General features: G+C 39.7%; 1 protein-coding gene across 1 annotated transcript in view; it reads left to right on the top strand.

The window, feature by feature from the left end:
• Positions 1–12,857, top strand: part of ZNF236 (zinc finger protein 236) — a 68,943-nt gene that overhangs the window by 16,980 nt on the left and 39,106 nt on the right. Inside the window, exons 8-13 of the mRNA XM_063130494.1 lie at positions 3,190–3,345; positions 4,259–4,484; positions 6,167–6,439; positions 7,495–7,698; positions 8,485–8,629; positions 11,972–12,232. Of these exons, the coding sequence (XP_062986564.1) occupies positions 3,190–3,345; positions 4,259–4,484; positions 6,167–6,439; positions 7,495–7,698; positions 8,485–8,629; positions 11,972–12,232 (1,265 nt within the window). The remainder of the gene's footprint in view (positions 1–3,189; positions 3,346–4,258; positions 4,485–6,166; positions 6,440–7,494; positions 7,699–8,484; positions 8,630–11,971; positions 12,233–12,857) is intronic.

Raw genomic sequence — 12,857 nt, 5'->3', positions numbered from 1 at the left:
AGAATTAAGTTTACCTTCCTCTTATTTATTTATTCTTTATTTATTACATTTCTATACCACCCAATAGCCAGAGCTCTCTGGGCGGTTCACTAAAAATTTAAAACATTCAAAGTATAAAACAACAGTTTAAAACCATACTATAAAATACAATATAAAAGCTCAACCAGATAAAAACAGCAGCAATGCAAAATTACAAATTTAAAACACCAAGTTAAAATTTATTTATAGACTGTTAAAATGCCGGGAGAATAAAAAGGTCTTCACCTGGCGTCTAAAAGCATATAATGTAGGTGCCAAGCGAACCTCCTTAGGGAGCTCATTCCACAGCCGGGGTGCCACGGCAGAGAAGGCCCTCCTCCTGGTAGCCACCTGTATCACTTCTTTTGGCAGGGGCTCGCGGAGAAGGATCCCTGAAGATGACCTTATGGTCCGGGCAGGTACATATGGGAGGAGGCGTTCCTTCAGATAGCCTGGCCCCAAACCGTTTAGGGCTTTAAATGTTAATACCAGCACTTTTAATTGGGCCCGGACCTGGACTGGCAGCCATGAAGCTGGAAAAGGACTGGCGTAATGTGGTCTCGTCGGCCAGTCCCTGTTAGTAAGCGTGCTGCCCTGTTTTGTACCAGTTGAAGTTTCCGGACCGTTTTCAAAGGCAGCCCCACGTATAACGCATTGCAGTAATCCAAACGAGAGGTTATCAGAGCATGGATAACTGTAGCTAAGCTATCTCTGTCCAGATAAGGGCGCAGTTGGTATATCAGCCTAAGCTGATAAAAGGTGCTCTTTGCCACTGAGTTCACTTGTGCCTCAAGTGACAGTTCTGGATCCAAGAGCACCCCCAAACTACGTACCCGATCCTTTAGGGAGAGTGCAACCCCGTCCAGGACAGGGAAAACATCACCTCGCCGGACAGATGAACAGTACCTCCGTTTTGTCTGGATTGAGTCTCAGTTTATTAGCCCTCATCCAGTCCATTACCATGCCCAGGCACTGGTTCAGAACAGCCACTGCCTCACCTGGGTTGAGGAATCTTATCCTTCATTGTTGTTTAAAGGATTTCCAGAAATTTAGAACAGGGCAACCTTTACTACATCTTAGTAAAATCTGATGTCTTCAACTGTTTTAGAAGGAAGTTTCAGGATTAGGCCATATTCTGAGCATACCTAAGCTTGTGTTTAAAACACTTGGAAGACCTTTCTACTTATTCCTTTGTATGTAGTGCTGAGGGAACAATATTTGGGTCAAATAGGGGTGTGGGTGTAGTGTCTGTCCATGAAACTGTTACCTAAATGCAAAGACTTCATGCTTTCTGTTTGCACTAGCTGATGCTAGGGGGAAAAACTAAATGAAAATGCTGTGTCTTGCCAAGAAGATTCAGAAGTTTAAGTTAATGATTGCTTTTATGAAATTTTATTTGGGTTTACGTAAATTTTATTTATTTTAACTTACTTTAAATACGGACTTTTTTTTATAAAAGGAGAATGCTGTATTTTCTTTGGCAGTGCTGGTGCTAGGCTTCTTGCTGCCTGAGGCAAGAGAGAAGACACACCGCTGCATTGGGTTGTCATAACCATCCCATCCCACATCCCACATCCAGCCTTACCTTTGCCACTGCCACATTGGCTCTATAGAGAGCCTTGCAGCCAGAACAAACGGCTGCAGGGCTCTTGCAGAAGTTTGCCTGGGTCTTGTGACAAAAGCTCTGCAGCTGAAAGAAGAGGGTGGGGACTGCTCTGAAAAGCTTGGTCAGCTGCTGCTCTCTTGTTGCGGCAAATGTCACAGTGGGAGAAGAGCTGGCAGGGCTCTCCAGAACACTCACTGGATACTGTGGAGGCTGTCCTAGCAGGGAAGTGGCACAATTCTCAGCTCCTCCTGCTCTGAAACTTGATGCAGGTGCCTCACCCTCCTTCGTGGGGTCGGGGAGGGGGCTGGCCCGGCTATTTAGCATGGGAAGAATCCACAATGGGTGATTTTTCCATCTATTGCTTGGAAAGTAGTAATTGTGTGACCTAGGCCTGATCTAGCCTTCCAAACAATGGAAAGAGACATAACCCTCACTGAATGCCTCTGTACACCAAATAGGAAGGAAACTACAGAGCGCACCAACGTTGGTTACAGAGTTTCAGAATTTTAAGCTTGTTTTGTAGAATTTGGGTGTGTTTCTATTTTGTGTTACTTTTATATAGGTATGTAGTTTCCTTTGTTAAACTTGTGCTTTATAATGGTGTGGTGACTAGATACAAATAAACAAATCTGAACCTTTACAAAATGCATTATTGAAAGTTGCTCTCCACTCTTCCATGTCACAATTGGCCTCCTTCAAAAGAATAATTAAATTCCTCAAATTTGATGATTAGTTTCAACGTTGGAAGTACCAATGTGAGAGTCAAGCTTGCCTCTCTGTGTGACCTGTGGAATATGTTTACTAAGACTCTCACACAGTGCTTTGTATCATATGAGATGGTTATGAGTTAATGTAACTGCCTTTCGCTAGATCTTGGTACAGGCATGTTTTTTTTATTTGCAGGTGATGTCAGACTTAACTTATATCACTTTCTTCTATTAAATTTGGCTGCAATGTCAGATTGATGCAGTTAATTTTTCTATCAGTGAACCTAAAATTATATTGCTGTACTTCATTAAAGGTTTCCACCAAATATAAGACTCATACTTGTACAAAGTATGTTGCCATGCTTTAAATAGATACAACTGAATTAAGATAATAAAAAGCATTCTTTTCATAATTTCCATTGTGGTTCATTATTATTATTATTATTATTATTATTGCAATTCATAATTCTTACCAAGTGGTGAGGTCTCATTTTGTATAATTCAGGCTGCAATCCTATATACATACTTACCTGGGAGTAAGTCCCATTGCATTCAGTGTGGCTTACTTTTGAGTAGATATGTATAGGCTTCTACTGCATGTATACAATTGTACTGAATAGTTTACAGTTCAGTTTGAGAATGATGCTTAAGTTTCACATTACAGGATTAGTCCACCAGTAGGGCAGAATAGTCTTGATTGACAACTTTGCAATATTTCCTTTCCTCCCTGGATTACTGGACAATATAGAGCAATTTCACATTAAATAAAAAAGCAGTTAAATTCCAAATGCTACATAATTTTTAATTCCTCTTTAGATCATATCTGTATATTCAAGGCTATATTTATTTTCCCCACAGACAGAAACTTCAGTTTCAGGACATCAAGGTCAACAGTCTGTAACTGATGTCATTCAGCAGCTCCTTGAGTTGTCGGAGCCAGTGGAAAATAATCAGTCCCAGCAACCTGCTCAGCAACTCAGTATGGCTGTAGGAATCAACAGAGACATTTTGCAGGTGGGCTCATTTACTTTGAACCCTGTCCTCTCCTATTAGCAGGTGGAAAGTTTCGTGCTTGGGATGGAGGGATTCACCCAGGCTAGCCAGTCAATATTTTATTTTATTTATTTATTTATTTATTTATTTAGAATATTTCTATACCGCTCCCCATTGAAAAATATTCTAGGTTTCCTAAAGTATAGTGAGTGGGCAAGCTGATTTATCTCTAAAACCTTGCTAAAATGGCCTCTAAATTCCAGCTGCTAGAATTTCCTGATGGCTGAGAATGCCAGCATGTGTTAGTTGTGAGCCTGCTTTAGGATGGGAAGGTTCTGAATATATTAAGCTGAAGGTTAGTGGTCCATGATTACTTTCTCCCTTCCTCAAACATGGTTCCTGTGCCTGCCTTCCCAAATGAAGAGCTAAACATAGGGAATTGCCCTTGGCGTTCTACCTTCAGATTTAATATAAATGGTAACATGTAGTAAAAGGAGAAAATATAACTACTTACTTAAAAAGTAATGATGTTTTAAAAAAAGAAATGATACTAATAAAATCGGATGGAGCAGCAGCTTTTTACTGAGTCAAACGGAGGATATACCCCTATTTCTGGAGAATAAAAAGCGAATTTCCAATTGGTTGTGGATTAAAATTGTTAGGAGTTGTGCTCTGTTTTTTTGCAAACTGAGATACAGCTTTTACTATAATGCTAAATACTATACAAGTATAACAAGTTTTTTGTGTGTAATGGGTGCATCTGAAGATTGTTCAAATGTTCAAATTAAAATGTTCAAATTCAGCTAGGATCTTGAAGATTGAAATAATGCAAATAGAATTCCTTGATTTTTTAAAACTATTTATGCTTGCCTAATTCTTTGGCTAAGACTAATTGGAAACTTGCTCTCAGTTTAAATCATTATATTTTTCTCAGCAAGCCTTGGAAAATAGTGGGCTGTCTTCAATCCCAGTTTCAGCAAATACGGACTGTAGTGAAAGTAAGATTCCTCCAAGTCAGGATGAAAATGCAGATGTTCAGAATCTCTCCAGTCATCCAGTCGACTCCAGCAATACTGAACAAGTTAAAGGGCAAGAAAATCCAGATAAACTTGAAAAAAAGGAGAAAAGGGTTCTGAAGAAGAAGTCTCCATTTTTACCTGGTAATAATGAAATTGTGCATTTTATTAATGACTGTACAGTTTTATTTACTATTCTTTATCAAACCCATTCTCCCTGCTTGTCACCATCCGGTGGTCCAGACATTAGTACACTCCTCTCCATCTACTAGGAGACAGGTTCTTTTAAGAAGAAGGATTCAGCTCTGGATTGGACTAGGATGCATCCTCCCACTTCCACTCCAGAGCTCACCTTTCTCTTTCCCCTTCAGTTGCAAGTTCCAGTCCTGCAACTGAGGAGTCAGTCCGAACCAGTTTTGTCCTCTTTGAAAAACTGGATGAAACAAGAATACAGGACAAAGAAAAAAAGGTAGTTGGATGCAGCATACCAGGACAGAACCTGGACTTTGTTGCTGGCTGCTTTTTGCACAAAAGGAAATCCAATCAATCTTATCCTTCTTTCTCAACTCCCGTTTGTCCTGCCCAGAGGTCCAAAAGTTCAGAGTCGAGTTGTGGTTGTGCTCAAAGTCTCAGTCCTTGCATAGGCACAAGTGACTGTCCCCACGTCCCCAGCCATAATTGTGAGTTTTCCACTCATTGATGGTTGTACTAGGGAGACATTATAGCTAGAGAGGACTGTGCAATCTCAACATTTCCAATACTTGTGCATCCTAGCCCAGTGGCTAGAGGAATTCCACTGACTGAGTCTCCACTGAACCAATGCCAGTCTATTGGTTTGGAGAGTATGTTGCAAAAACATCGTAGTCCATGAAAACTGTCTGAGCATGAAACTTCTTGATTTGAGATCATTCCATCTAGCTTGTGTTCACTTCTGATGCAAGCTTCAAGGCTCCCCACATCATGATACACATGGACAACATATTGACCTTGTCATATGTGATCAAATAGGGAGATGAGGACTCCTACTTTGTGTAAGTAAGTCTAACTTAGGCCACAGCTAGACCTAAGGTTTATCCTGGGAACATCCAGGGTTCGCCCCTGCCTGAGCACTGGATCCCCTATGTGGAACCTAGGTGAACAGGTTTGACCCCTGGACGATCCAGGGATAAACCTTAGGTCTAGCTATGGCCTTAAGCATGCTTAGGAAAAAGAGTGCTCTTTTCTGCATATTAGGAGAGGTCAATTCTACTTGCACAGGACCCAGTCCATCAGGTGTTCCTCTTCTTATTTGTCACTTTTGGGGTCAAGGGCAAAGGAAGGATGACATCAAAGACCTCCATGGCCAGGTGGACATTGTGGAAGCCTTCAGTGGAAGCCTTCAGGGAAAACTACCATTTAGAAAAATCTGGCTCACTCATAAACATGAACTATCTGGACTATCAAATGTACAGCCTCTAGTGAAGAGATGTGCTGAACAGTCACCTGGTTGATCCTTCACTAGATACTATAAAGTTTATATTTTTGTGCCCATTTAAACAACTATTGGTAAAAAGGTGCTTCAGTGTGTTGGGCAACCCTGAACCCAGGCAACACACATTAACTGTCTGGGCAGGTGAGGCACTTTTCTGCAAAGCTGCAGTGTCTGGACCATTGGATGGTAGTAATTAGGGAGACAAAATTTGCTTATCTATAAATTCTCTTTCTACTGTATACATGAATTTGTATATATCCATATATCCATAGCAGTGAATACAAATGCTTTGTTCATCGAAACTTAATCTTAATTGCTTCTTTCAAATTCTGATTTGTCTAAAATTATATTTCAGGTTCCATACGTGAGGAGAATGGAATACGATGGCATATTTGTCCATACTGCGCAAAAGAATTTAAAAAACCAAGTGATCTAGTGCGACACATTCGCATTCACACTCATGAAAAGCCATTCAAATGTCCGCAGTGTTTCCGGGCCTTTGCTGTGAAGAGTACTCTCACAGCACACATAAAAACACACACCGGCATTAAGGCTTTTAAATGTCAGTACTGTATGAAGTGCTTTTCTACCTCAGGAAGTTTAAAAGTGCATATTCGTTTGCATACAGGTAGGGCCTCACAATTACGTACTTCTGTTGAGAGAGCTTTCTTAAGAATAGGAAAATGTTATTGAAAATTATTAAGAATCGTAGTATCTTTTGCTTTTAGGAATTTTAATTAATTACTTTAAAATAAATATTCTTCATTATTTTATTATAGTTTGTCAGCAGGAGAAAAGGAAACTACAAATGTTTTGGATTTCTAGCTGCAAGGAGAAGTTGGGAAGCTTTTGCTTCCACATTTGATTAACTGCAGCTTGCCATGTCATATGAACCCAGAACTGTGGTTAATCTTAATTTGGTTATTTTTTAAAAAAGCCAGCTTCATTAACCATGATTTTAAGTTGTTGTGTTGGAAACTAATCATAGTTTAATATTAACCAGAGTCTGCTCAGTTCATGGGAAACCATGACTTGTTTAAGTCTCACTAAATCGTAGTGTGACATCTGAGTGCAGCTAGTGTGTGATTTCGCAATAGTTAAAAATACAAACAAGTTAACTACATTTGAGTGAGTGTTCTGTAACTTTTTCAATATTCTTTAACTGTATTAATGTAGAAATATGACTATACACTAACATGATCCAGAGAATTAGATCAACACGGGGAACATGCTTCTTCATGTATATCTTTCTCTGGATTTGGGAACTGTAAATCTAAATCTGATGCACAGATTAGACAACATTGCTTTGAGATTGTATTCCTAGCCACAGTCTGATGTGCGTAACTATGCATAACTAGAGTAGAAAAGGGAAATAAAATGTTGGAGCGTAGAAGACGAGCAAGAAAAAGTATATGAATCCAAAGTTTTCAGGTGATTTCAGTTTGTATACAGATAGTGGTAGGAAAGTAATTTGAATAGGCTTGAAATTTTTCACAAGCTTTATAGGGCAAACTTTCTAAACAAGTTCGAGAAATATCAGATTGTTTTATCTAATATTTTTATCTAATTTGTGAGATGCATGGAATTAAAGTTTTTTTTAAAAAAATTGTATCACCCTTTGCTAATGTCCTGATAATTTTATTTGGGAAGTATGACTATTAAGATGTTTATCTTTTATTTTAGGGATTAGACCTTTTGCTTGCCCACATTGTGATAAAAAGTTCCGAACTTCAGGTCACAGAAAGACGCACATTGCCTCTCACTTTAAACACACTGAACTAAGAAAAATGCGGCATCAGCGTAAACCTGCAAAAATTCGAATAGGGAAGACCAGTGTTCCAGTACCTGATATTCCTTTGCAAGAACCTATCCTCATTACAGATTTAGGTAAAATGGTTACAATGTGTTTTTGCTTGTTAACAATCCAAATTAGGATATATAATAAAAAGTAAAACAAGATGCTCAAGTGTTCAAACAAATGCATGAGAAAGAACAGTTAAAATTATAGTCTAATTTTTGTAGGCCAGTGCTCTGAGGAATTCATCCAGTAAAGAAGCATTTCAATAGCGAACAATGTCTGTTGAGCTAATGCATTTGACTGATAAAACAAACTCAGTACGTGCACAAGTTAGGTTCATGTAAATTCCGTTGGAACACATCAGACTTGTACACATATAATTTTGTGAAAGGATGGAAGATTCTAGTTATACGTAATGACTTTTAAAATTGCATGCAGGAAGATGTGTACAGAAGGAAATATTTCATAATTGCAACCTGTTGGCCACCTGATATTTAAAATAGCATAGCAATGACGAAGTTTCTTTGGTCCTTGCGGAATAAAGTTGGTACCTTCTGTTGAATGTGTTAACTCTTTATTTTTTAACTGCTATCCCAAGATGGTATTTCTAAGGCTAAAAAGCTAATATTGTACATAAACTAGAGGGTATTGTGGAATTAAAGGATATAATTTGAAAAGCAGGGTGAACAGTAGTCTCTTTTTGTGGGGATTTTCTGTGTATTCAGGCAGGATATAATTTGGGGAAAAATAGTTCAATTATTTAACTTTTATTTAGGAGAAAGAAAATGTGAGATAATGCTACCTTTTTTTTTTGCTTTGAAACTTTCTGAATGTTATCCAATGATCCATCTTTTTCTTTACTTCTCTCTCCTCAGGACTTATCCAGCCAATCCCAAGGAATAGCCAGTTCTTCCAAAATTATTTCAATAATAATTTTGGCAATGAAGCAGACAGGCCATACAAGTGTTATTACTGTCATAGAGCGTATAAAAAGTCCTGCCATCTTAAACAACATATCCGGTAAATTCTAGAAAAAAAGAGGATGTTATAAAATGTTTTAAATGTTAAAGAACAGCAAAGGTAGTTCGCAGCCTTTATTTTAGATCCTTCACAAACCATGATGAACAATTCCCACATTTCCTGACAGCAGAAAAGAAAAAAAAACTTTTTGAAAGTGCACCGGCCTACCTTAGAGATATCAACACACTTTTGGGTTAACACCCACAAATCAATGATAATTGAAAAATTCCTTTGGATTATTTTAACTCAGGAATGTTGCAAGGAAGCTTAAATTAATAGCAGCATGATGTTGCAATAGTTATACTAGTCATTTACAATTAAGTCACATGGGAGAATTAGTACTTATTGAACTGATTTAAAGTCCTCAAATAATTCTGTTATCAGTGTGATTTAGTATGACTTGTTTCTTCTGATACCAATTCAAGACTTCCCGTGATCCGATTCCCTCTCGCGTCTTTATTAATCTTATCCCCGCTATTCTCCCGTCCTTGCTTCACATCATTAATTCTTCTCTGTCCTCTGGTTCATTTCCTTCTGCTTTTAAACATGCTACAGTCTCTCCCATTCTCAAAAAACCCACTCTTGATCGACTATCACTGTCTAACTACCGACCTGTCTCCCTCCTGCCCTTTGTCTCAAAGATCCTGGAACGTCTGGTCTACTCTCGTTGTCTTGACTTTCTCTCTAATAACTCTGCTCTGGATCCCTTTCAATCTGGCTTCCGTCCTTTGCATTCCACTGAAACAGCCCTTACCAAGATCACCAATGATCTCCTTACTGCCAAGTCTAAAGGCCATTATTCCATTCTTATTCTCCTTGATCTAACCGCAGCCTTTGACACGGTTGATCACGATCTTCTCTTAGATTCCCTCCATGACCTTGGACTCTGTGGCTCTGTCTATAACTGGTTCGCCTCCTATCTAGAGGGTCGCTCTTTCAGCGTGTCGGCTAACGGCAGCTCGTCCTCCTCTTTTCCCCTTTCAGTTGGGGTTCCGCAAGGCTCGGTGCTTGGCCCGTTGTTGTTCTCTCTATACATGCTGCCCTTGGGCAAGCTTATTCAATCTCACGGCCTCCAATATCACCTGTATGCCGATGATACACAATTATATCTTTCATCTCCGGAACTTTCTCCAGATGTTCACGATCGTATCTCAGCATGTCTTTCAGATATCTCAGCCTGGCTGCTTCATCGTCGTTTGAAACTTAACATGGCAAAGACTGAATTGCTTGTTTTTCCTCCTAAACCTTCTCCTCACCTCTCATTCTCTCTTACTGTCAACGATGTCACGCTTACTCCGGTCAAGGAAGCTCGTAGTCTTGGCTTTATATTTGACTCCTCGCTCTCCTTTACTCCTCACATCGAGGCTGTAGCTAAATCCTGTCGTTTCTTCCTATATAATATTGCCAGGATTCGACCATTTTTGTCTGTCTCTTCTGCCAAGACTCTCGTTCACGCACTGGTTATCTCTCGGCTGGACTACTGCAACCTTCTTCTCTCTGGCCTTCCTTCGTCTCACATCAGTCCGCTGGTCTCTGTCCACCACTCTGCCGCTAAGATCATCTTCCTGGCCCGCCGCTCTGACCAAGTCACTCCACTTCTGAAATCTCTTCATTGGCTTCCAATTCACTCCAGAATCCAATATAAACTTCTCCTGCTGACCTTCAAGGCTCTTCACGGTCTAGCTCCTCCCTATCTCTCCTCTCTCATCTCACACTATCGCCCCGCCCGGGCTCTCCGCTCCTCTGATGCCATGCTTCTCGCCTGCCCAAGGACCTCCACTTCCCTTACTCGGCTTCGTCCTTTTTCTTCTGCTGCCCCTTACGCCTGGAACGCTCTTCCAGAACACTTGAGAACTACAAACTCAATCACTGCTTTTAAAACTCAGCTAAAAACTTTTCTTTTCCCTATAGCCTTCAAATATTGAGTTTGTTCTGACTCTATACTATTAGCTTTACCCTACCCGGTGCCTGTTTACACTTCCCTGTGCCTGTTTGCATTCTCCTTCCCTCTTTATTGTTAACTACAACTTATTAGATTGTAAGCCTATGCGGCAGGGTCTTGCTATGTACTGTGTTATCTGTACAGCACCATGTACATTGATGGTGCTATATAAATAAATAATAATAATAATAATAATAATAATATGTAGCCAAGAAAACAACAAAAGTGATACCGGCTGACATTATGAGCAGCGGTGCCCATGAACACCAAGTTGTAAATTCCACCCCCACTCAGGGGTTGTTGTGTCATGTGAACTTGATAAGCGTGGGTTATGTGAGTATTAAACAAAACAGGCCATGGGTTATGCAAGGGTCTTTAATGCTTGCATAACCCAAGGTCGCCAGATTCGCACGACATGACAACCCCCAAGCAGGAATTTCTTATTCAAAATGGTGGCCCCACGTGCCCCACACATGCCACAGCCTCATTGTGGGATACAAACAGCTCCACTAGCTTACAGCAATCCATTGTTAATATTGCAGGTCAGAGGTGGAGCTGATGCTCGGAATTCCTAGTTAAAAATCTTCCAAATCTCGCAACAACGGTCAGTCCTCTTAAATAGACCTTTCAGATCTCGCAGGCCAAAATAAGCACTTAGTTGTATTCAAAAGCATCATGCTTCATTGAGTTGAATGTAAGCTGTTTGCACTTTAAATGTCCAAAATATATTAAATAGTTTATTGCTCATGAATTAAGACCCAGTTTAGCATCGAAGACAGGAGTCCCTGTTCTAGCTCTTTTTCCCCCAATACCTTTCCCAATTGTAACACACACACACACACACACACACACACGCACACACGCAAGAGTGCACGCACACAGCAGGGCTACAATGTAGCTTTTTGTTGTTGGACTCTGCTTACATATACTAATAGCAAATTAATTCTCTGAATGCCTATCCTTACGTAGCTAAAACAGCAACGTCCATGTGAAAGAAGAAGGTATCAGCAAACTTGGGGAAGCCCCAAGGTTTGCATAATTATAAAAGGTTTTCTGGGGGGAAAGGGCTGTTTGGGGGACCTCAAAACAGCACAGTGAGCATGATCAATGCACACGACTTCTGACTGTTGGCAGGGGAAATGGAAAGTGGGGGGATGGGAAAGGACGTGGAATGCAGTGTTTTTCACCCTCAGCAGGAGAACTCCACACTGCAACATTTTGTTACAGGTCCCATTCTTGAGTGAGTAGTAAAAACCTTTGCTCCCATTTGGGAGCAAACTACTTAGGGTCTATCCTCTCCCTGCCTCTGATAATTAATAACCCTAACGGCTCCAATCTAGTATGTATTTGTTCTCTCTTTTGTCACTCTTTGATTTTCATTTCATTTTATTTGTTTAAAGATCACATACTGGTGAGAAACCATTCAAATGTTCTCAGTGTGGCCGAGGTTTTGTGTCTGCTGGAGTGCTGAAAGCACATATACGAACCCACACAGGATTAAAAGCTTTCAAGTGTCTTATATGCAACGGGGCTTTCACAACTGGAGGGAGTCTACGGAGGCACATGGGCATCCATAATGACCTTCGACCGTATATGTGCCCATATTGTCAAAAAACATTCAAAACCTCACTAAACTGCAAAAAGCACATGAAAACTCATAGGTAGGTATATTTTAACTTTCAAAAAGTGATTACACGATTCAGCACTTGAAGTTATATTGACACCAGTTTTGATTGGGGAATCAACATCCTTACTCTTGGAATTCTAAAGGAACTGTCAATGAATTAAATGCCGGTCTTTGGGCGAGCAAATTAGGTGTACTTACTGTAGTGACATGGAGAGTCAGATTTAACACAGGGCAAAATTTTGCAGAGAAATAATGGATAGGCCAATTTGAAAAGCAAAACACAAGACTGAAACAAACAAAAATCCTGAGAGAAATGTGGGCTGCAGTCCTTCAAACTGTCCTAGTTTTTTTTTTAACTGCAAGAACCCTGATTTCATTTGATTGAAATGTGCTATAGCCTCACACAATTCTGCCAGTGACTGAAAAGCTGTGGTGCTATAGAATACCCATGAACATTTCAAACACTAAAGATGAAATATTTATTTCAAGATAATTATTACTATATTCAATTACTCTTATTGTGTGGACAAGTCAGGATGTTTCTGTCTGATAGTTTAGATGGCTTCTTATTATTAAAAACTATTGGTTACGTAGAAATTCCAAAACATTGTGTAGTTTAATTAATGCATTTCCTTCTTGAACTTACTTAGTAATTATTT

This window comes from Elgaria multicarinata, chromosome 7, assembly GCF_023053635.1.
Source record: "Elgaria multicarinata webbii isolate HBS135686 ecotype San Diego chromosome 7, rElgMul1.1.pri, whole genome shotgun sequence".
Taxonomy (NCBI): domain Eukaryota; kingdom Metazoa; phylum Chordata; class Lepidosauria; order Squamata; family Anguidae; genus Elgaria; species Elgaria multicarinata.
This window is presented reverse-complemented; position numbering and strand designations above follow the sequence as displayed.